Here is a 22,496-nt window from a genome sequence, read left to right as displayed (position 1 = left end):
GACACCGTTAAGATGCAAACTGGAAATTGAAGGGAAGGTTATTCAGCAGGAAATGAGATTTAAGTACCTAGGAATAGAAATCTCAGGATATGGTGATGTTGAAGCAGAGGTAAGAGAACAGACAATGAAGGCATCCAGAATAGCGGGTTGTTTGAATGACACAATATGGCGAAACAAAAACATGGACATAGAGACCAAAGCAAGAATCTACAAGGCAATGGTAAGACCTATTATGTCATATACCGCAGAAACTCGACCAGACACGGCGAAAACGAAACAGTTACTAGAGACAACCGAAATGAGAGTTCTTCGCAGAATAGCTGGAAAAACACTACTGGATCGAGAGAGAAGTGAAGATATAAGAAGAGCATGCAAAGTGGAAAACATTAACGAATGGATACTAAAAAGAAAAAAAGAATAGAACGAACATATCAACAGAATGGACAACGGAAGAATTGTCAGAATTGCACGGGATAAGTCACCGGTTGGCCGCAGAAGCATGGGGCGCCCACGAAACGATGGTGCGACAATTTAACAGTGCAATAGGCAGAAAAACGTCGTTACGAAACAGGCAATTTTCCTAAACTAAAGAATGAAGAAGAAGAATAATAATATCTTATCTCGCTGTCAAAGCCAATCAAGCCAGATCCACCCATCGTTCTACTCAGACTAGCAAGAAACGGAGATTGCTTGTTTGTGTGTTTATAATTATTTTGCACTGCGAAGGAAATATCGTTTAACAATACACCTGATAGATGATGTGCACAAAAACATTTAGCAACACTCTGTCCTCAAGAGGGAAAAATCGAAAACGTCATATTTGTAAACTGAAACGGTAATCACCTAAAAAATTATAAAGGATGTCAGACGAGAAAACTACTACTACAAAAATTGTTTCCAACGCTAAGGAAAAAGGTACTGAATAAACTTACTTTAGACAATGTTTCGACGGTAAGCCAAAACAATAAACCACACGAAAATGCCAACACAGATAAAATACAAATATTAAATCACACTGCATCACGAAGAAGCTACGCTGAAGATACAAAATTCTCTTTTCAAATAACAAACGCAACAAATTATCACGATGCTACAATTATTAACAAATACGCTACTTAACAACAAATAATTGATAAGCACATAAAAATAGCGGTTTGGAATAGCAATGGATTAGAGCAACGAACTCAAGAAACCAAAGTGATTTTATATTCGAACGACATAGATATTCTACTCGTATTCGAAACTCATCTCCGGGATGGAAACTGTATAAATATTTCATTCTTTACCATGCATGACACAAATCATCCTTCAGGTGAAGCGCATGGTGGAACTGCAATAATTATTAGGAATGAGATCAAACATTATCTACAGAGTAAAACAGCTAACGATAAATTTCAAGTCACAACAATTACCTTAAGAACTCAGGGCAATTCACCTAAACTCTCAGCTATTTACAAAAAACAGAAATTAGAAATTTAAACTGATCAATTGAAAAACATTTTCTAGTAAAATGGTATTAAATTACTAGCAACCTTAGACTTCTACGCTAAGCATCCTAATTGGGAATGAAAAGTAACATTACCACGAGATAAAAAATTATATTCATAAATAACTATATCATAACTAAAAATCTTTTTCGCAGGCGAATCAACTTACTGTCCCTCTTTTAATTACAAAACTTCCCACTTATAAGACTTCGGCGTCCTAAAAGGTTTAAATCTATTTAATTTTAAATCTGAATCATTTAATTCAAATCTGACAATTCAACCATAATAATAAATACCAGAACAAACCTGTCAGATATAAAAAATTAAAAAATCTGTGAGATAGAAATACAAAATGGAAGATCTTTAAAGAAATCTTAGAATTCAAATTGAACTGTAATATTAAGCTCAAGACCACTGTTCAAATAGAAAAAGCAGTTAACAATTTAACACATGCAGTACAAGAAGCAGCGTTAGCGTCTACATCTCAAAAGGATTTACCCAAAAAAATCCTGTCATATCTTAGCACTATTTTGCAAAAAATAAAATTAGAAAGTCAAGCTTGTTCTAAATAGTAGAAAAAAGGAACTATGTGTGTACTTACGTACGCACGTAAGAAGTTATACTTCTTTAGCGTAACAAAACACTTTTTTTCGCAGCCTATATGTCTTACAACGTTCCATGTATGTTATGATGAATACTTTCTTTTGGATCAATTTTTATAACGATAGTAATAGGCATTACACATCTCTGCATTAAATTTTGAAATCTCAAAAACTAAAAAAACAATTTAAATGTATACTGATACTAGCCAAAAAGCTGCAAGAATTTGTAGTTTCATTAGAATTACTGTAGAAAATAATTTATAAATAATTAAAATGTATGCATTTTCCAATTCTTTTAATAGAATATTATTAAACATAGTTTCTTCCCAGTGTGAATAAAAAGAAGACTGTATATTCCAAAATCTTTCATGATTTCAGTATCGTCAGCATCTTTCTATCGTTGTTGAAAATAATGCGCTCTCTCTTCCAGTAACATGAATGATCATCTATGCGGAGTAAATAAGTTTTCTAATGCTTAGAATAAACATTTTTTAATAATATTATAATATTTATTTCTTTCAGAAGCAAGACAATAATTTTTACCTTTTAACAGATTCATGTTTTGCTTATTCCTTGTAACTGTTACTGCATTCTCTTTGCCTAATAACTTAAATGAAATCTCTACAAGGAGACATTAGCAAAAGAAATTTTTATACCGTTAATAATTGGAAAAAGAAATTTATATGGACAGATCCAATGCTGAAAATGAATATTTTTTTTACGTGTGTTACAGTCTTTAATTGAAACAGAAAATGTTAATGTAGCTAAAACTATTTAGGAAGGTATTTTATGTATGAAATATAAAGAAATAAATGTGGAAACAAAGCCACATAAATGGAATTAAAAAATAATATTAAATTATTTTTACTCGGTAAAGTATTTTAACTGAATTTTAAGCTATTCTACTCACTATTGTTTGTTATAATATCAGGATAAGAGAACGATTTATAATTCATCGGTATACTTAAAATAAAATCAGAAAATTTTCATTGTATCGTTAAGGCATAAAAAAAATCGTACAGTATGTTATCCAGTTTATTCATTTTCAACCTAAATTGATGATCACCATAGAAAAGAAATGAAACGAATTAAAATTCATAAATAATAATACATGCCTTAGTGAACATTAAAAACTAATAAATAATAATACATACCTCGAATAACCTCAAAAAAGACTTTTATTACTAATATTGAAAAATAATCAATATTTTAATGATATTGTTGAAAATATTTACAGTTTTTTAAGATCAATCACCATCGTATGTAATAATAAAAATAAACTAGTGTAAGAATAGGTAGAGTGTCTTTGTTAATGGACCTAGCAGGGCGTGCTTAGCAACGGTTTGAAGAGTGTGTATGCGCGGTAACAACATTTCAATATTCCTAATATTTTTAATATTCTCAAAATAATTGAAGCGCGTATATCGAATATACAGTAAGAATTTTTAATCTTTACAAATGGTACATTAAACGTTTTCACGTTGAGTGCCACACGAATTCAAAACGAAATCCTCGTAAGGCAACGCTCGTTATTTAGTATTAAAAAAAAAGTATAAATTTAAAACAAAAATAATAACATTCACATTGTACGATACGTTTCCAGTTTTTTATGCCACCCTCTCGATATTTTTATAATTAATTAAAGATCAACTATCACAATGATTACATATTATTATTATTATTATTTTTATTCATATTATTATTAATAATATCATTATTAATTTTTCTTGTTAGAATTTTTTATTTTTTAATTATTGTTATTATTATTATTATTATCATTATTATTATATATTATTTTCTTTTTACATAGAATATAGTTGATAGAGAAACCCGTTCCCCCCCACCCTGCTTGATGATCGATAATTTCGCTAATGTAAGCTGAGATTATTTTTCTTTTATTATTATATTTTATTCTCATTTATTTATTTAATTTTATAAATATATATCTATATATAGCATTATTATAATATATAAGAAAGAATAAAATAATATCAAAATATAGATAACAGTCCACGCTAAATATAAGGGGAGAAATATCGAATTACTTTATGCGCTAACGGCTTTGCCGCGGTTACAGCACTATTTCCCGCTCGATCATTTAAGTCAAGCAGCGTTGGGGTACCATAAGTACTTGGATGGGTGACCTGCTTGAGAAAAAAAAAGCAGGACACTCACTAAGAGATAGAAGATACAAAGAATTAAGGAAAGAATGTGAGACTTAAGATGTGGTAAATTTGATAAGGTGGAGGAGAATAGAGTAGCGGAACTATGTAGACAGGATGGGAGACAATAAGCTGCCCAAGTTAGCAAAAACGGGAAAAATAAGGACAACAAGACCACCGGAAGATTACTTAACACTAAACCTACCGACATTTCATGTATACCTATTCCTATATGAGCGGTCAAATGACCGCTTTTAAAAAACATATGTATCTTAATATGAAAGAGATTTTAGCCAATTAGATAGAAAACAAAATATTTTTCTGGTGCTACAATAAAACCCGCTCCCTGATTTTCTATTTAGAAAGTTTTATTTACGCATTTTCAGAACATTTTGTACAAATTAAGGCATTTTTTATTGCACACTTTCACATACGTATTTTTTATATTTTATACAAATTTTGTTAGTCTTATTGACTTTACAAATTTTATTGATAAACTCTGCTCTTTATATATTTCGTTTAGTTTATCCTATCGGTCCTAATATTTCCTTGAAAATATTATAAATCGGTGCTCTTCTACGATTAGACCCTTCTTTTATTTTTGCCAAACAGTTCCGTCCATAGCAGTTTCAATCTCTTCCTCATTTCTCTTTTGTAACAAACTATGAGTCTCTTTCTTTCTTGTCCTTCGTATATTCAAAATATTCTCTTCGTCCGTATCGCTGTCAAATAAGTCACAATTATTTTCTGCTATATCATCAATATCGGTAACTACTTGGTCATCTTCCGAACGATCCTCATCGATATTATTTATTTTGTATAATAAATTGATATTCCTCGAATGTCTTGACATTTTTAGGGATGAATATACAAGTGATAAAGTAAAAACTAAAATGTAAAGATAATAATCAAATAAGGCTAAATCATTGAGACCAGAAATAAAAAAAAACAATTGTAAATCATACCACAAAATATTGTTGGCTCTGTTGACTTTGTCGAAACTATCACTTATACGACGTAATAATTTTTTTTATCCACTGTAAAATTTTGATACCTACTGTTCGGATTGCAAGACCGTACTGTCGTTCAAAGAACGCTATGCATTTGTGTTCCGTCACTTTTCGGAACACCTAAAGTATTTGTCCTATCAGAAACTTCTGATCGTATTCTCAAAGAGAAAGATACCAGAGAAAAGGTTTTACAAAATATAAAGAATATTTATTTAGGATCAAGGTGTATCATTTCGTCGAGTAACATAAGAAGATTATAAATAGCTACCTAGCTATCGCGTTTGGTATAATGTTGCGATTCCTAGAACTTGGAGAATCGTATTTTTCAGGTACCCCAACCAAATTTGTTCTATATAATCGCTCGTTTATCTACATTGTAGATCCAAAATTTCATTGTAAACTCGTAAAACAGTTTCAGAAGAGCGCTTTTCGAAGAATATAGTCGTATATAACATGAATTTTTCAAGCGGTCAAATGACCGCTCGTTGTAGACTAGACATGCTATGGATTTTTTTCGGAAAGTAAGCAATAGAAAATGTAGTGAATATTGAAAAATGGGTTGTATGCATATTATAGGAAAAGTCAATAAGCTACATGGTGATACACGAAATTTCAAGAACGGTCATTTGACCGCGCATGGTAGGTTTAGTTTTAAACAATGGCATAGAAGATGTAATCATCGTCACATGAAAGCAAAAAGAAAATAACTATATAGCTAATATAACAGGACGAATTCCTAATAATAATAATAAGAAGAAGAAGAACATATTATTTTTTAATTTAATTAATGGTTCTCCCCTTCTATATATTTTTTATATTTCATACATGAACTACTTTCTTTAATAATTTAATTTAATTATACGTGTTTACATTTTCTAATCCATGGAGACAGTATCTCATTCAAGTAAATAACTCTTTTTCAGCATGTAATCTATGCATATAAATTTTTTTTTGAATGGGGGGATTAACGATATAAAGATTTCTTTAACAAATGTCATCCTTGTAGAGATCCCATGTGAATTATTATGCGAATAGAATGCAGCAGCAGTTAGAAGGAATAAGCAAAACATAAATCTGTTAAAAGGTAAAAATAATAGTCTTGCTTCTGAAAGAAACAAATATTATAATTCTTTTGAAAAATTTATTTAAAGCATTAGAAAATTTATTCTCTCAGCATAGATTATCAATCATTTTACCGGAAGAAAGAGAGCATTATTTTCAACAACGATAAGGAGAAGCCGACGATACTGAAACCATATAAGATTTTAGAATATACAATCTTCTTTTTATTCACACTGGTAAGAAACTATGTGTAATAATATTCTGTCAAAAGAATTGAAAAATGAATGCATTTTAATTATTTATAAATTATTTTCACAATAATTCTAATGAAAGTATAATATCTTGCAGCTTTGTGACCAATAGCAGTATACATTTAAATTTCTGTTTCGGTTTTCAAAATTCCTAAGGCTAATGCAGAGAAATTTAATGCCTATTACTACCGTTACAAAAATTTGTCTAAAAAAATGTATCCATCACAAACAAACGCAGAACGTTGTAAGGCGTATAGGCTGCCAAAAAATGATTTGCTATGCAAAAGAGAATTATAACTTTGTATTTAACTTATATAATAATTTACCAAAATTCTATACGGAAAAATTGAAAAGATGTATGGAGATTATAAAAAGAAAAAGAAAATCTAAATGTTTTTTTTAGGAAAATAGCACTTTTTGTTCAAAGACAATTAAAAATATCTAATTGTATTTTATAAAAACAAAATTTTTACCAAATTGTTTTTTTTTGAAATAATTTATTTATTTTTAATAATAAATTCATTTGTAATAAGTTTTTCTATAATAACATAAAGTAGTTAATATAGTTTTGATCTTTACGGGTACAGTTATGTATAAGATTACAGAATTATTGATACAATAAAAATTTAAAGTATTAGGAATGTTTACTCTTTCAGTTTCTAGAAATCGTTCAAGTAACTATCACCGCGAAATTAGAGCGCAGAATAAAGTGGATTAAGAAATTATTAGTTCGTTGAAAAATATTTCTCCTTTGAAATCTTTAAAAAACACATAGCAATATGATAATTTACATGTTTATGTATATAATAGAATATATAAAAGATATATTCTATATAATTAGAAAAAAGCGAATTTAATTTAGTCACTGTAAAAAAAATTCTAGATTTAAATGTCTTCATCTTCTTCATCTTCTTATTAGGATTACGTCCTGATATATTTTTGCTATATAGTTCTTCTCTGGGCCTTTGTTTTTCCTGTAACGATGATGTCCAGCTCTCATGCCAACGTTTTAGAGGTCTTCTAGATTGTCTTGTTTTCCCTATTTTTCCTGTTTTTGCAACTTTTAGCAGCTTACTGTCGTCCATCCTGTCTAGATGGTCTCACTATTCCCTTCTCCTCCTTCTTATCCACCTTACAACGTCTTAGGTCTCACATTCTTTTCTTATCTCTTTTTTTCTTTTTTTTCCTCTTATTAAGTTCCCTGTTATGGCTCGTAGCGTCTTCTTTTCGATAGTTCTCGGGATCTGTTTTGTTATCGTGAGCTCTTCTTTTGTATCTGTCGCGTAGGTCATTATCGGTTTGATTAAAGTTTTATACATGTGTGTCTTTCTTTGATGCCCATATGCTTATTTCTGATATCCCTAAGGTTTCCCGAGATTATAGAGATTTTGATTACTTGGTGTCTTATCTCCTCTTGTAGGTTTCAGTTGCTTGTGATGTTTATTCCTAGATATTTAAATCGCATAACTTATTTTAAACTTTTAATATATACAGCTAACTTTCATCGTCTGATCTCTTTGGAGATCGTGAGTGATTCGTTCTTACGTACCGAAATAGTCATGTTAAGTTTGCCTGCTGTCTTTTCAAATTTGTACAGCATCCTTTTTAAGTCATCTTCGTTTTCCGACATGATGACAGCAACGTCGACGTAGCATATTATTTTTCTTTTTTATTTTCCCAACTTGACTCTTTCTCCAACTGTTTTCACCTCCTTTATTATTTAGTCCATGATCAGGTTGAAAATGTACGGTCTTAGACTGTCGTTCTGTCTGATTCCACTTTTTATCAGTATCTTCTTTGTTGTCATATTTCCAGCTCTCATCCTAGTTGTGTTGTTTGTATTTAGTTCCTTTATTATTTTTTATGCTGCAGTTTACTCCTCTGGCTCTCAAAATCTTTAGTACGTCACAAAGTCTCATTTATCAAACGCTTGCTAAAGATCAACAAGGAATATGTATATTTGTTTGACGAATTCCATGGCTTTTTCGGTTATTTGTCGTAGTATGAATATTGCATCCACCGTCGATTTATTGTGTCTAAAGCCCTGTTGTGCTTTGCCTATTCATATCCACTTCTTATCTTTGGCAAAATTTTCGTTATCACCTTCAGTACTACACGTAGGAGACTGATATAACGGTAGTTTTTCGGTTTTGTCTTTGTTCTTTTTAAAATATAGGAACTAATATATGCTCTTCTTCAATTAAGTAGGTCCTGTTTTGCTTTTAATATTATATTGAATAGGATTCTTAGTTCCACTTTTAGTGATTTTTCCTCATGTTTTATTAACTCGTTTGTTATTTCTTTTGTTTTTTATTTCTTACGATTTTAAAGTATTACTTTGTACTTTAAACTTAATCAGACGAAATGATTTATAATCGCTTAGAGACTCTTCTTTCTCTTCCTCTTATATTTGATAAGTTTCCTTCGTTCTTCCTCTTTACAGCTCCAGGAAAGTTTTCTCCTTCATCCGTTGTGTGTGTGTGATTTTAACGGTTTACACGGATTCGTTTACATGTTTTCTTCGGTTTTGTAGCATCTACTATACATTTTTCTGTGCTCCGTAGAGATCGTGTTCAATATCTGCTTTGAATATCTCTCAGTATTCGCGTTTGATTTTCCTTATTTCTTCGTTATCCTTGTTTCTGATTTGTCGGTAATCTTCATATGTTTTGTTTTGCTTCGATATTTTAGGTAGTTGTTTCTATTTTTTCTGCTAAGTTCCTTTCTTTTCCCTTAAACGAGGTAGTGTTACTCTGTCTTCCGGTGGTGCTGCATTTTCTTTTTCCAAGGGCTTTCTCTGCTTCTTCTATGATGTTTGTTTTGATCTTTTCCTATGATGTCTTAATATCGTCAGTTTCTAGTGTTTTGTTTTTTTATTCTTTGTTATAGTTGTCTTTGTTACAAGTTTTTTGTTGATGAATCGCTTTACAATTCTATGTTTAGTTTTTCTTTTGATTGTTCTTGTTTAGCTTCCTTTTGGTGATAAGCATGTTTTTTCCTACTTTTAAAAGTGCCAGGCAGTGATTAAGGCCTATGTTTGTTGAATTTAGCTCTCTGACGTCCTGTATTTAGTGGAATGTATTTTGCTACTTTTTACTATGTCATCTATTGTTTATTTCTGTCCTCTAGTGTTTTCGTAGGTTAATTTGATTGCGGTTTATGAGTGTAGAATGTGTTTGTAATGCGTAGTACTTTCATGTCACAGAAGCAAGTGAGCATGTCCCTATCGTCATTTGTGGTATCCTCATTATAATAGTCTATTATTCCATTGACTACCTTATTACCGATCCTTGCATTCAAGTCCCTCAGTACTACAGTCTCGTTTTACCTAGGTATGGTTTCTAGGTTAGCTTGCAGCAGTTCGTAGAATTCCTCTTTCTCTTTTTGTTGTTTATTTACAACTGGTACATATGCACTAATTATGTGTGTCAGTGTCTTCTTCTGAAGCTGTAGCGTTATTAGTATCCTGTCGCTGATGTAGGTGAATTCTATTACGTCATCTTTGTATCTCTCGTTTACAAGTAGGCCCACTTCTGAGGTTGTTCTTTTAATATTTTTTTCCTCTATAAAACATGACTTATTAGTCATATCAAAGGTTTCTTTGCTTTTTCTTTCTGTTTTGGATAGAGCACAGATATCTACTTTGTTTTTTCTCATTTCCTCTATTACTTCCTGCTCTTTGTTATTTATGATAGTTTTTATTTTATTCCTTTTTTTGCGAGTTCCTATTTTTCTTGCTGTGTCGTCATTGATATTTTCAGTCATGTCCGAGGCTCTATTGCTAGTTCTGAGAGCGCTTTATTGTTTTTTACCGCGGGTAGGTTGCTATCCCCTGGACTCTCCTTCCTTGTCTGAGCTTGAGACTAGCTAGGTATTAACTAGGCGGAGTTATATTTATATGTGTGAATTGTACATATTTTTTTGCACTATTCTCGTTAAATAAAACTGCAATTTCTAGTTAAAAATTAGTTTAAAATAAATGCTCTTACTTTCAACGGACAATCTATAGTTTTGCATAAACACTTTCCCATAACGTTGCGTTTAAAGAGTCTACTGGTTCTTATAAACATATTTTTATGGATCAAAGTCTCCAAAAATTACTCTTAATTGAACTTGGGAACGTATTTAACATTATGAAACAAAGTGTTTTTTATTATTAAACTCCTGTTAAAAGAGATTTAAGTAATGCGTATAGATACACAAAACTCGTTGAAAATTCTGTAAAACCATTTCTGAGAAGCACGTAGTAAACGTTATCATTTTTATAAGTGTAGATTAAGTTCTTGCTGTTTTGTGATCTAAGATTTTTACACTTAATATACAAGGTCAGTCACTAATTCTTGTCTCTAATATAGCTCCTAAAGTATGATAGCTAGCAAAAAGGTTTATAAAACTAAAGTAGCATTAAGAACTCAGTAGTATTATATGACCGCAATTTTTCTTTGCTAGGTGTAGTCGCTCCTGAAATTTAAGGGTTAGGTTTGTTTTTTAAAATAAAATGCTACATTTTCTTACATATTCTCTGATAGCAGTTGTCGTGGCAAATCAAACGATATACAACATTAAATTATTAGATGATTATTGAAGGTTGTTTAACCCTATTGTTACAACAGTCTGCTCTGCAAGAGTAACGCCACTGAAAGGCGCTCATACACACGGGTCATAGAGTAAACGCCAGACGCCGCGTTTAGTAGCGTTATTTAAGCGACACGGCACCATGTTTAGTAGCGTTACTCCATCGGAACGGACTGCTGTAGCAATAGGTTTTAACGACCTTCGTTAATCTTTAAATACTTTAATGTTGTATATTGTTAGATTTGCTATTACAACTGCTATCAAAAAATGTAATAAAATATAGCATTTCTTTTATAAAAACAAACTTAACCTTTAAATCTTAGAAGTCCACACCTAGAAAAGAAACTGACATCATGTTTTAATACTGAACTTTTAATGCAACATTGGATTTATAAACTTTTTTGATAGCTATCATACTTTAGGAGCTATTTTGGTGGAAAGAATTGTGGCTCAACTTGTATATTAAATTTGAAAAATAAAAATATAATATTTATTTTTATTCTAATTGATCTACTAATATGTTTTACAGGTTTTTTGAAATACTTTTATTTATGTTACTTACTTTTTTTTCTTACAGTAAGGGATAACTCTTCCTTGGAATATAAATTACCTTATAAAATAAAACCGTTAGTTAAGCCAGATGGTATCAAGAGCTACGCATTTGGTTGCATATATGAATTTTTTCGTGTAACCATGGTTGCATCGGGATACATTGGAACTGATTGTTTATTAGCTTCTAGCGGTTTTCATCTTACAGGACAATTAGCCATATTGAATTGTAGAGTAAAAAAAATTTTGGAATATTCCGATGGTTCTCAACGAGGAATTAAAAAAATGATTCTGCAGCATCATCATTTAATAAGGTGATGTTAGTTTTCAGGTAAAACAGATTATTATTGTATTAAAAGATCACCTTTAATCATTAATTTTTACTTATTTATTTAAAAGCCTTAAAAGCCCTTAATTACGCGACATACGTTTTTAATTGTACTTACACTTATTATTTTCTAAATATCTTTTTCTAAGATTTTTTAGAATATCGTTATAAAAAACAATATTCTTATAACAAAACTTTTATTAAAATTATTAATTCTTAAAAACATGTAATTATTTAAAATACAATAACATAAATAACTATGGAATTGTCGTAAAATTATGAAAGCAAAATAAAATTCCAAAGATTCTTATAGTGCCAGCCATAATGAAGTTCAGAATTAATTTTTTCTTTAGTTCTGATTACTCAAGTTTATTTTACTTTGATGTTTTCTTCATTATTTCTTCATGTTATATTGACAATAGTTCCTATCACCATTTGTGTAATATAGGTCTCTAATTATTCTTGAAAACTTACAATTTTTTTAAATTGAATTTTGTATCTGCATAAAAGTTTTCGATAATTCTTCTTCATTTATCCCTTTTTTAAAAGCACCTTTGTTTTATAGGTGCAATGTTATATTTTTATTTATACTATCTGATAAATGCTGTTTAGACAAATACAGCGACTTTAGATACAAAACCATTCTAGGTCACTATATTTTTATTTATAAAAATGTTCAAAGTAATGACTATGTGTGCAAGTATTAAAGCAATACTGTAGCCTTTCTATTGCTTATTTAGTTACTGGCCCAAACCTACGGAAACCTTGCTATATTTATTTTTCTTGGGAGTTCTATTAATAATATTTCTTAAGTTCATTTCTTACGTATTTTAAAGAAAGAATAGATACGATAAAATAAATATCTGAGAATTGAATAATCATGCAAAATGTTTTCCTTTAAAATCCCCTTTATATGATTCTTAAATTCCAAAAAATGCAAAAAAAGTACAGTGTGATCTAAGATTTTGAACAAAAAGTTTTATTCTATTGCTGTCTCTAAAGCTAAGGCATCAAATGTTCACTTTGATTTTTGTCACATAACATATAAGTCTGGTTTTAATAAGAGAAGTGTTTTTTAAATTGTTCACTTTTCACCGTCACTATTATCATGTATACGATCCTTCTTCCCTTAAAGAATAAATAGCATAGGTCTTATGAGTTTGACTGTATTTTGACGAAGGATAAAATGTCAGATAAACCTTAACAGAAATGTGAGTAATATAAAAAAAAAAAAAAAACAAAAAAAAATACTAAAAATTTTTATTTTCATATTACCATGGAGTAATTAGATATCTATTAGCTTGCATAATAAATAAAACAATACTTTACAGGAAGCAAAGGTAGTGTTAAATAGAAGAATAAGTAATCCATAATAAGAGTAGGAATCTATATGTTTGGGAATAAGCATTCCAAAAGAACGGCGCCAACCTATAGTTGTCGCCCTAAGAACACGCTTCGTTCCCGAGCGCCTTTTTTGACGCCTCGCCGTAACGCCGGTTTTTCCGGCAGCCATTATAGTTAAAATTCTCAAACGGTTACGACGTGATCTTCAAGGACTCTCTGATGCTTACTTGCGATCTCGTTCCGTTTCTCTGACCACTCACGTGATTAATATAATCACTTATCGTCTACTCTCGGGATTAATATAATCCTAAATATCTTTAAATCGCCTTACGTACGGCAACACTAGTCGACCACCTATTTGTAACGGAATTATTTAAAATTCAAACCAGCAATTGTAAAGTGCTCGACGTTCATCTCATTTTTATTTTATTTCCTCAACACTATATGGGATCAAAACTTGCTAGACATTGAATGATTTTTCCTAAATAAATAATCTATTCTCTTAACGCTAATATATGTACATATTAGCTACACAATAGTACGAGATGCCTAAGATTTAGTTAAGAGAACGAAGTTGTATAGTAAAGTCGAGGAAAGTAATACGATAATTTTTGTTTTTTTACTTTTTTATTAACTCCATAAATCTTAAAAATATGTCCCTAGATTTGTTTATTGCCCCTATTGACGTTTATTTCATGTAATTTTAGTTTCTACTAGGAATCCTAGGTGGATTCTTTTGAGCCTTCTATTGATATATTGGTTGTAGTTACCTTTGGCTAGCAGGTTTATGTGCGTATTATTTCTTCTTTAATATCTGCAGGTTGACTTTATTATTTCTTCTTCTATCGGAGAATATATTAGTCTTTCCTTATCTCTTCATTACGGACGTACCATGTAGCATCCACGATTGTGCGTAGGGTTATGGATTGTGGAGCCTTAAACTTAACAATGTCGTTTTACGCTGCTACACCCCATAGTGGTAGTCCATATGTCCAGATTGGTTTTATTATTGTTTTGTAAATTATTAGTTTGTTCTCTATGCTAAATTTCGATTTTTTTTTCGATTATTTGTCTACTTTTTAAACAAATTTGTTCGATTTTTTTATTTCTATGCTTTTTCCGTGTTAGTATGGAATCTAGGTGTACTCCTAAATACTTGACTGTTGTTACTTGTGGAATTTCTGTATTATATAATTGTAGTTTCGGTATTTTGTTTTTCCTTAGTGTAAACGTAATGGGTATACACTTAGTATAGTTTACCTTGATCTTCCTATTACGTAATTATTCTTCGAAGGAGTTGATTTAGTTTTTTAACAATTGAATTGCTTGTTGTGAGTCTACGTTGACGGTAAGCATTGTTGTGTTGTCTGCAAATGTTAAGACTTTACAGTTAGCGTTTATTGGTATGTCTACTATATAAAGGGAGTAAAGAATTGTTCTGAGGATACTTCCCTTCGGAACCCCTGCTTTGATTAGTTTGATTTTCAAATGAGTGTCTTTTTTTTTACGTAAGATGTCTTTTCAGAAATGTAAGTTTTTAGGAGCTTGTAATACGAGTGTGGAAAGTGTTTATTGATTATTTGTAGTAATACTTGATGCCACACTTTAACGAAAGCTTTCTCTACGTCTGTGAAAACGGCGAAACAGTACTTTTTATTTCCTCATTCTGTAATTATCTTAATAATTAGTCTGTGTATGTTCAACGGTAGAGTGTCTTTTCGAAATTCAAATTAATGGTTAGTAATCAGGTTTCTGTCAGAAATTATTCTTTTGATTCTCTTGTATATTACTTTTTTCAGAAGTTTAGATTGTAATGGTAAGAGCGGTATCGGTCTATAAGAATTTACATCATGCGGATCTTTATTAGGTTTAAGAAGCATTATAATTTCCGCAAATTTCCAAGTACTTTGGAAGTAATGGACTCGTAAAACTGCGTTAAAAAATATTGTAAGCATCCTAATTGCTTTAGGTTGCAGTTCTTTTAGTATTCTGCTATTTATTAGATCGTAATATGGTACCTTTATTATTTTGATTTGTGATATTAGCATTCTAATTTCTTCGGCTGTTGTGCTATTAATATTCTCATAAGATTGGGTTTTATTTCTGAAGTTGTTTATGTAAGTTTTTGTGTATGTTTGTATGTTGAAGGAAGTAGTGTGCTGTGATTTTGTTTTCTAGGTTTATTACGAAGGTTTCTGCTTGCTTTTCTGTGCTTTTCGCCCATGAGCCGTCAAGATTTCGTATGGCTGGAATTGATTTTACTGGTCTTTCAAATCTTTTTGTTACTTTTCCAGAGAGAGTAGTTAGTTTCTTTGTAAGGTTAAAGTGATGTCAGGAAACCTTGAATTTTGCATTTTTGTGATCCCTTGTGCTATACCTAACATCTTTGGTTTATTTGTTTAGTAGTTTTTTATTACTGCTTGATTTATTTTTTTGCTACCTAGTTTTAGTTTTGCTAGCTAGTTTTAGCTTGACTATTTAATTTTATTTTATGCAAATATTATTTATTGATCTTACCTTGTGACCAAGTTTGTCTTATTTATTTTTTATTTTAACTGTATTTTATTTTAGATGAAGTCTTTGAATTAAGATTTTATAGCTCTTCTTGTTTTTTTCTTGATACGTGTGGTATCCTGCGTCTTTATTTTTGAGTGCATTTATTACCTTTTTGAACTTATCTTGTGTTGTAGTTTGTACTTTCACTTGAATATCTTTAAGTTGTTTTATTAAATAGTTACTTTGTCCTACTTTTTCATTCAATAGCTCCAGTAGAGGCTGAATAATTTTCGCGTCGCTGTGTATTTGTGGTTTTTGTACTACTTTTTATCCTTCCAATTTTTCTGTAGTATTTTGTGGTTCTGTTGACTTTTCTAGTAGATCATAAGAGTTGCTAATTGGTATGTCATGAAGCTATTTTGTTCGTAATGGTGTAGAAAAGTTATTATAGTCTATTTTGGTTCACTTATCTTGCAATCTTTAGAATTTTGTAATTTGTGTGTTTATCTATTACTCCCGAAAAAACAAGTATTTGAATAAAAAATACGTTGAGATACAGTATAAGGAACGTTAGACTTACATCACAGATACAAGAGTGAGGTTACTAGTTTCTTAGTAGAAGTTAGTAAAACGTAGTAGTTCCCTAGCATTTTGTTATTTGCATTGTAGAGAACATATTTAGGAGGTTGGAAAAAAATAAGTGAATATCGCCTAGGAAAATGATTTTATTTCGTGAAATAACCTATATATATTTTAGTATGACTAAGAGCAACTGTAGCACTGAACCTCAGAAATTTTTATTACAATTCATATTCTAACAGTAAAGTTTACTTCTAACATATAATTATAACAAGTACATTTTGATTAAATAACTATAAAGTCATTCAAAATATTTAAAATATCCCAATTAGGAATTGTTTTTATCATCATTAAGTTTTACGTCATTACATCTCGTCAAACAAAACACAACAATTTATTTATTGTATACTTTTATTACTTTACTACCTGCTCCTTATTTTTGGTTCCTTCTTACTCGTACATACATTGGTGAAATTACGACTAACTTATCTTCTGTTTTTTGCATTTCCCCTCTCTCTTTTAAAATTCCAACTAATCCTTCCATCGAAAAACCAATTTTTGTATTGATTGATTTATCTCACACACGTCACACATACCACGTTGAAAACACAACACTTAAACTAGACCATTCATAATATTATAGAACTGTCAGTGATTAACATTTCCCTCTTTCTCTTTGACTCTATCTCTTATACCTCTATATCACTAATGTGAGGCTTTTTTCTGGGAACAACAGCATGATAATCATTTTTATGTAGCTCTCTTCTACATAATTCTCGATATACATCTTTCTAAAAGTTCAAGTGAAATATTTTTGCAAGGTTTGTAGCAGTATTCTTTGGATTAGTTTCTTTCACGGATCAAAGCTCCTTTTTCTCGTTTTTTTTTCTTTGGTCAATTTGAACGGTATTTATTTTTTATAATTCCTTAAGTTTTCGATTTTTTAATAGTTTGATGTATTGAAAATCTATTTATATTTGTTTATAACACCACAACAAAGCATTCATAATAATGCAATTAAACATCTATAGACAATAATAGGAAAAGAATTTCCAAAATTTGATATAACATCAAAAACAAATACAAAATACTCGAAGTATGAAGTTCCATATCACCAAGTATTACGAAAAATTTAGTAAAGAGTATGCCTAATCGCTTACAAGATTTTATTCGTGCTGAAGGTTGTCCTACTAAATATTTAAGGCTTAAAAATGATCTATCCAAATAATTTTGTGGCTTCCACAATCGTTAAGTTTGTAAGAAATAAATCATAACTACTCTCTTTATATATTTCGATTTGCTTGAAACTATACCTGTATAATCTAGAGTCATACCTTTATTCAATATTAATAATATGTCAATAAGTGTCCTATTTAATATGAATATTAAGATTAATAAAATATATCAAGGTAAATGTTCTAATACTATCGTGAGTCCCTGTATGTATGTACATATCACCGTCCCCTGTCTCTTCACGTCTTTTCGTTTTTCTATATTTCATCTCAAACTTTCCTTTCCTTTGAAATCCCTACTTCGCCCCATCGCCGGTAGCTAAAAATTCTATGATTGACGTATTTACGACACGTACGCCAAAAGTACAAACGCATTCATACTCATATACTTGTAAAGGAAAAAAATACGATGATTGATGAAAGATGATGATAATAGATCTTCTTCTGGATGCAAGGATTAAAGGGCGTTACTATTAGATAACAGTTTGTCAGGATTAATAGTTAAGAGTACACATATATTTAATCATACATAAAATCACTTAAACATAAGGCTTCAAAATAACATAATCATAAACGTAAGAAAACATAAAGCATAAAAGACGTAACACATAAGACATAAGAACTAATAATCACTCAATAAGAAACATAACACTTCAACATAATACGACCACTTAATATCTCGACATAATACCATAAGGCTTCTTAATACTTAATATAATACATAACTCCAGTGCAATCATAATACTTTTCGAAGCGCAATCATAAGACTAACTCTCTTTCTTATGCATCGGTCCCATCCCCGTCGGAGGGGGAAAGGGTGCGCAAGGCGGTCCTAGTCCCTTTTCCGATCCATTATTGGTCATCAACCGTCTTTCTTCCAAATCTACGTAATACCTTAGAGTGGGAGTGCGTACAAAGCGTTCTCGGAATCTCCACAGTATAGATCGCCAGATGTTATTTGATCGGAAATAAATATTATATTCCTTTCTTAAGAGGACCCTTTCTTTCGAATTCTACAGTTCCATAAGTTTTCTATTCTATCGTAAAACAAACTAAGATTAGATTATCCTATAGCCTATCCTAAACTAATATTTACTCCGTTACATACTTTTTTCTTTTCTGATAACTTTGCAAAAAGGGAAAATATTTTTTACATCCTTACTTTTGAAAAAAAAATATTTACCTAATCCGGAAATATGCATTTACACTTACTTGTAAGAAAACGTCTTTAACTTATTCTAGAAATATCTGGATATATATTAAATAACGAGTGTTCAGTAGCGTCCTCGTCTTAACCATCCTCTGTTTCTGTGTTTATGTACATTTTTCCTTAAAAACTTTTTTCATTTAAACATAATTTTTTAGTTTTCTTTGCTACAATTTCAAATATATATAATTTTTTTAGTTAGGGAGAGAAAGAAATTATTAAAAATAATTAATTTTTTATATTTATTTCAGATTAGCAGATATTCTAGAAGATAGTTTTAATATCATCATTTTTCTACAGTTACTAGGAACCACGATTCAACTTTGTATATCAAGTTATCAAATGCTCTCTGTACGTACATATTTTTTGACAAATTGCACTCTTTTCTAATCAATAACTTTCAAATTTACAGAGTCTAGCAATTGTAGAAGGAATTGGTATACTAACCTTTGTTATCTATGTTTGTGTTTTATCAAGCACACTTTTTACCTATTGTTACATCGGAGAATGCCTCATTGAAGAGGTAATAAATAAAATAATTTAATATATAATATTTTATTTTACTGTTCATCTATACAATTTTATTTATTTTTATCCAGAGCACAAACTTGTGTGAGGAACTTTATTATTGTAAATGGTATAAACTATCGACGATAGATTCCAAATTGATTTGCATTTGTATGATGCGTGCAAGAAAACCGCTGCGATTGACTTCTGCAAAATTTTGCATTGTGTCTTTACGTACATTTACTGACGTTAGTGGCTATTATTTGTATATTTTTAATTATAATTTACCTTTTTCTAAATTTGTTTTATTGTTTTTAAAATTTCAGGCTGTAGTTGCGTCTTATTACTGAAGGTATTTTTTTGTATATTTTTTTGTTTTATTATCAAGGACATTTTTTTTTTTAATTTTCCATGATTTTGAAATTTTTTCTTTTCTAAATAAGTTTCTCATTACTTTTTTCTACTTTGTTCTTGTAGCTTTCATTTTTTAAAGTATTCTGATTTTAATTACTTTATTTGTTAAAGTTAGACGCATTCTCACATTAATGTAACTTTAATATATTATTATTACTTCTCGGTTTTTTTATTTTTAAAAAAGATATTATATTGTAGTAATTTACTTTTTCTTTGAATATTTAAACATGGATTCTATAAATTTTGGACATTTATATATTGCAATATAACAAGATAAATACTTATTTTTTCTTATAATTTTTACAGATAGTGAAGACATCAATGGCATACTTATCAGTATTACGAACATTTAAATAGGCGAAAACTATGCAACATTTTGTCTAGAAAATTTATGATTCAGATAATACTGAAATTTTATTTTTTAGTAAAAACAGACTATTTATTATAAAGGCCAAAATTGGTACAATAAGAATAAATATTGATCATTAATTAAACTTGTGACATATATACTGCTATACGTAATCCTATTTAAAACTCTTCTACTGTTACGTTTTTTAAAAATGTGAGTGAAATAGTTAAAACGAGGAGAAATTTGAGTTCAAACAGAATAAAAAGAATAACAAAAAGTAAAAAACTAGTCTATAAAATATTAGAATAGAAAGATAAGTTGACATTAAATGTTTTAGAATTCTAAATATTTGCAGGAATCTATTAGAATTATAAGTATTAATACCTAATAGTAGACTATTTCAAACAAATAAAGGAAGGAATCTCATAGCAGATGCATTCTTACCTGCTAGCTCTGTCCAGATAAATGAATATTTTTCTACAGTTTAAATAAAATAATAATGTTCATACGCAGATTTCTCAAACACAGATTCTTTTAGTGATTTTTTTTAGCGATAGTTTTCTTATAAGCATCGTAAATTTAACACGAATCGCCTAAATTCTTTCTCCTTAAATTGCCACCTTGTTTGCCGTTTTCGCAATATGCACATCTCTCTGATATGTAGAAGTATAAGTGTTTGAAAATCAGCCATGTTACTGATGGTATTAACATCGTAATTGGCCCACATGAGGCCAGCACCTCTCGGCAAACATCTTTCTCACGATTTCGGCACGCATGCTCGATCTTTGCGTCGGCATCTCCGAAAATGACGGCCCTTAACGGCCACCATATCTACCCACGCGTGAATTGTTTGCACGTGCTTTGGTTTTGTCTTTCATCGATAGTCATTTTCTAGTGTGTGTTCAAAGTATTCTCATGGTGTAACTCAGCTAATTTCCACGGTCTTCTCAACTATCGATTGAAGTATCGGTTCTTTAATCTGCATAAGGACCATTTTAGTGCATGACTATTTTAACTCATCTAACTTCGTTGCATGCCGACCACGTGCAACAGGTCGTTTACCGTTAGGCAAAGTAAACCAACTAACCTCTTAGTGTATCTGTAATATCTCTGTGCGGGAGCACTCAAATTGTGCAACTCATCCAGTCTTTACTTAGATCTTTTTATTATTAAGTTGCGTATTATATCGCACTAAAATTGTGTTCATTATTTAAAGCCTTTGTAGCGAATCCCTTTGTTTCCTAGCTCAAAATCGGCAGGACAATTTTCAAACAATAAGAGATACTTATAACTTGCTCAACTCGTCTCTCTCTGTCTCTCTCTCTCTCGTATGTAGAAGTACCATGAACACTTATACCTCACTTGTATCGCCTGTCGCTCGTATCGCTTCCTGTGACGGCTCTTCGCTGATTATCTAAGACGTGTAGTCGCTTGCGTCCAGTAAAAGAATAGGGCGAGTATCTTTGCGAATGGCACAGTAGAGTATTCTTAGCAACAGTATAAAGAGTGAAGAGGCACAAATAAATACAATTTATTACTCTCTACCCAACTAGAAGCATAAATGGTATCGCTTGATACTCACTAAATAATGGAGGCTCGCAATTTTTAACATACTTAAAAACCTATGATCTTTACGGAAAGTACATAGAAGATTAGAAGAAATATATATAAGCGGAAAGAAAAGTTTTAAATCACATACCAGAAGGCTCAAAAGTTTTAATCTAACGAAGAAAACAGGATAATAAGTTCTTAGGCTTAGAATTAACAGTTGGGTTCAAAAGCTTTTTTTTTTAGGCTTTAGCGTTTTTCACACCGTGTAAGGCTCAATACTTTTTAGCGATCTCGAAATTCAATAGAAACTTTTTAGCTTTTTTCGTAACAGGCTAAAACGTTTTAGAACTTCTTTGCTATAATCGTTCTGCGCACTTATACTTACCAATCTATATTTTTTCTAAAAGGTCTCTTTTTTCTATACAGTTTTTATCATTTTTTTGCTATATGACATTAAACAATCATGTGTATGAAAATAAACGTTAAATGTTTGTTTCTTAGAAACAATTGTGTATTCGATCTCACTGCAGGCACTATGTATAGTACTGAAGACCCCCGAGCTTGTAAGGGAGTTTAAACAATACTTAAAATTTAGTATTTAAAAAGATGTAAGTCAACGCTTGCAAGATTAAAAAAATTTAGATTCAAATTATTCTTACGAATTATTTTTAGGAAGATGTGATGAGAGTGAATTTTTTACGAGCAACATGAAAAATCGACATCCACGAAGTTTGTCGGTATTTACGATGCTCGGCAAAGCGATTTCAAATTTATTGCATGAAGTCATCTTC

At 30.5% G+C, this 22,496-nt stretch overlaps 1 protein-coding gene across 1 annotated transcript; it reads left to right on the top strand.

The window, feature by feature from the left end:
• Nucleotides 1-11,291: 11,291 nt before the first annotated feature.
• LOC122519336 (odorant receptor 13a-like) lies at nucleotides 11,292-20,162 on the top strand. The gene is made up of 6 exons (XM_043638716.1): nucleotides 11,292-11,337; nucleotides 11,727-12,012; nucleotides 19,136-19,235; nucleotides 19,297-19,407; nucleotides 19,484-19,643; nucleotides 20,116-20,162. Exons 1-6 carry the CDS (start codon nucleotides 11,292-11,294, stop codon nucleotides 20,160-20,162), a joined length of 750 nt encoding a protein of 249 aa, XP_043494651.1.
• Nucleotides 20,163-22,496: the final 2,334 nt, after the last annotated feature.

The sequence above is a fragment of the Polistes fuscatus genome, unplaced genomic scaffold, assembly GCF_010416935.1.
Source record: "Polistes fuscatus isolate 324 unplaced genomic scaffold, CU_Pfus_HIC Scaffold3, whole genome shotgun sequence".
Classification (NCBI taxonomy): Eukaryota; Metazoa; Arthropoda; class Insecta; order Hymenoptera; family Vespidae; genus Polistes; species Polistes fuscatus.
This window is presented reverse-complemented; position numbering and strand designations above follow the sequence as displayed.

Bases quoted from the DNA above. Each gene is read 5' to 3' on its own strand.
- LOC122519336 (XM_043638716.1), top strand. From the start codon at position 11,292: ATGTTTAGTAGCGTTACTCCATCGGAACGGACTGCTGTAGCAATAG. The intron at 19,236-19,296 runs GTACGTACATAT...TCAAATTTACAG, and splicing joins CAAGTTATCAAATGCTCTCT to AGTCTAGCAATTGTAGAAGG. The intron at 19,408-19,483 runs GTAATAAATAAA...ATTTTTATCCAG, and splicing joins GAGAATGCCTCATTGAAGAG to AGCACAAACTTGTGTGAGGA.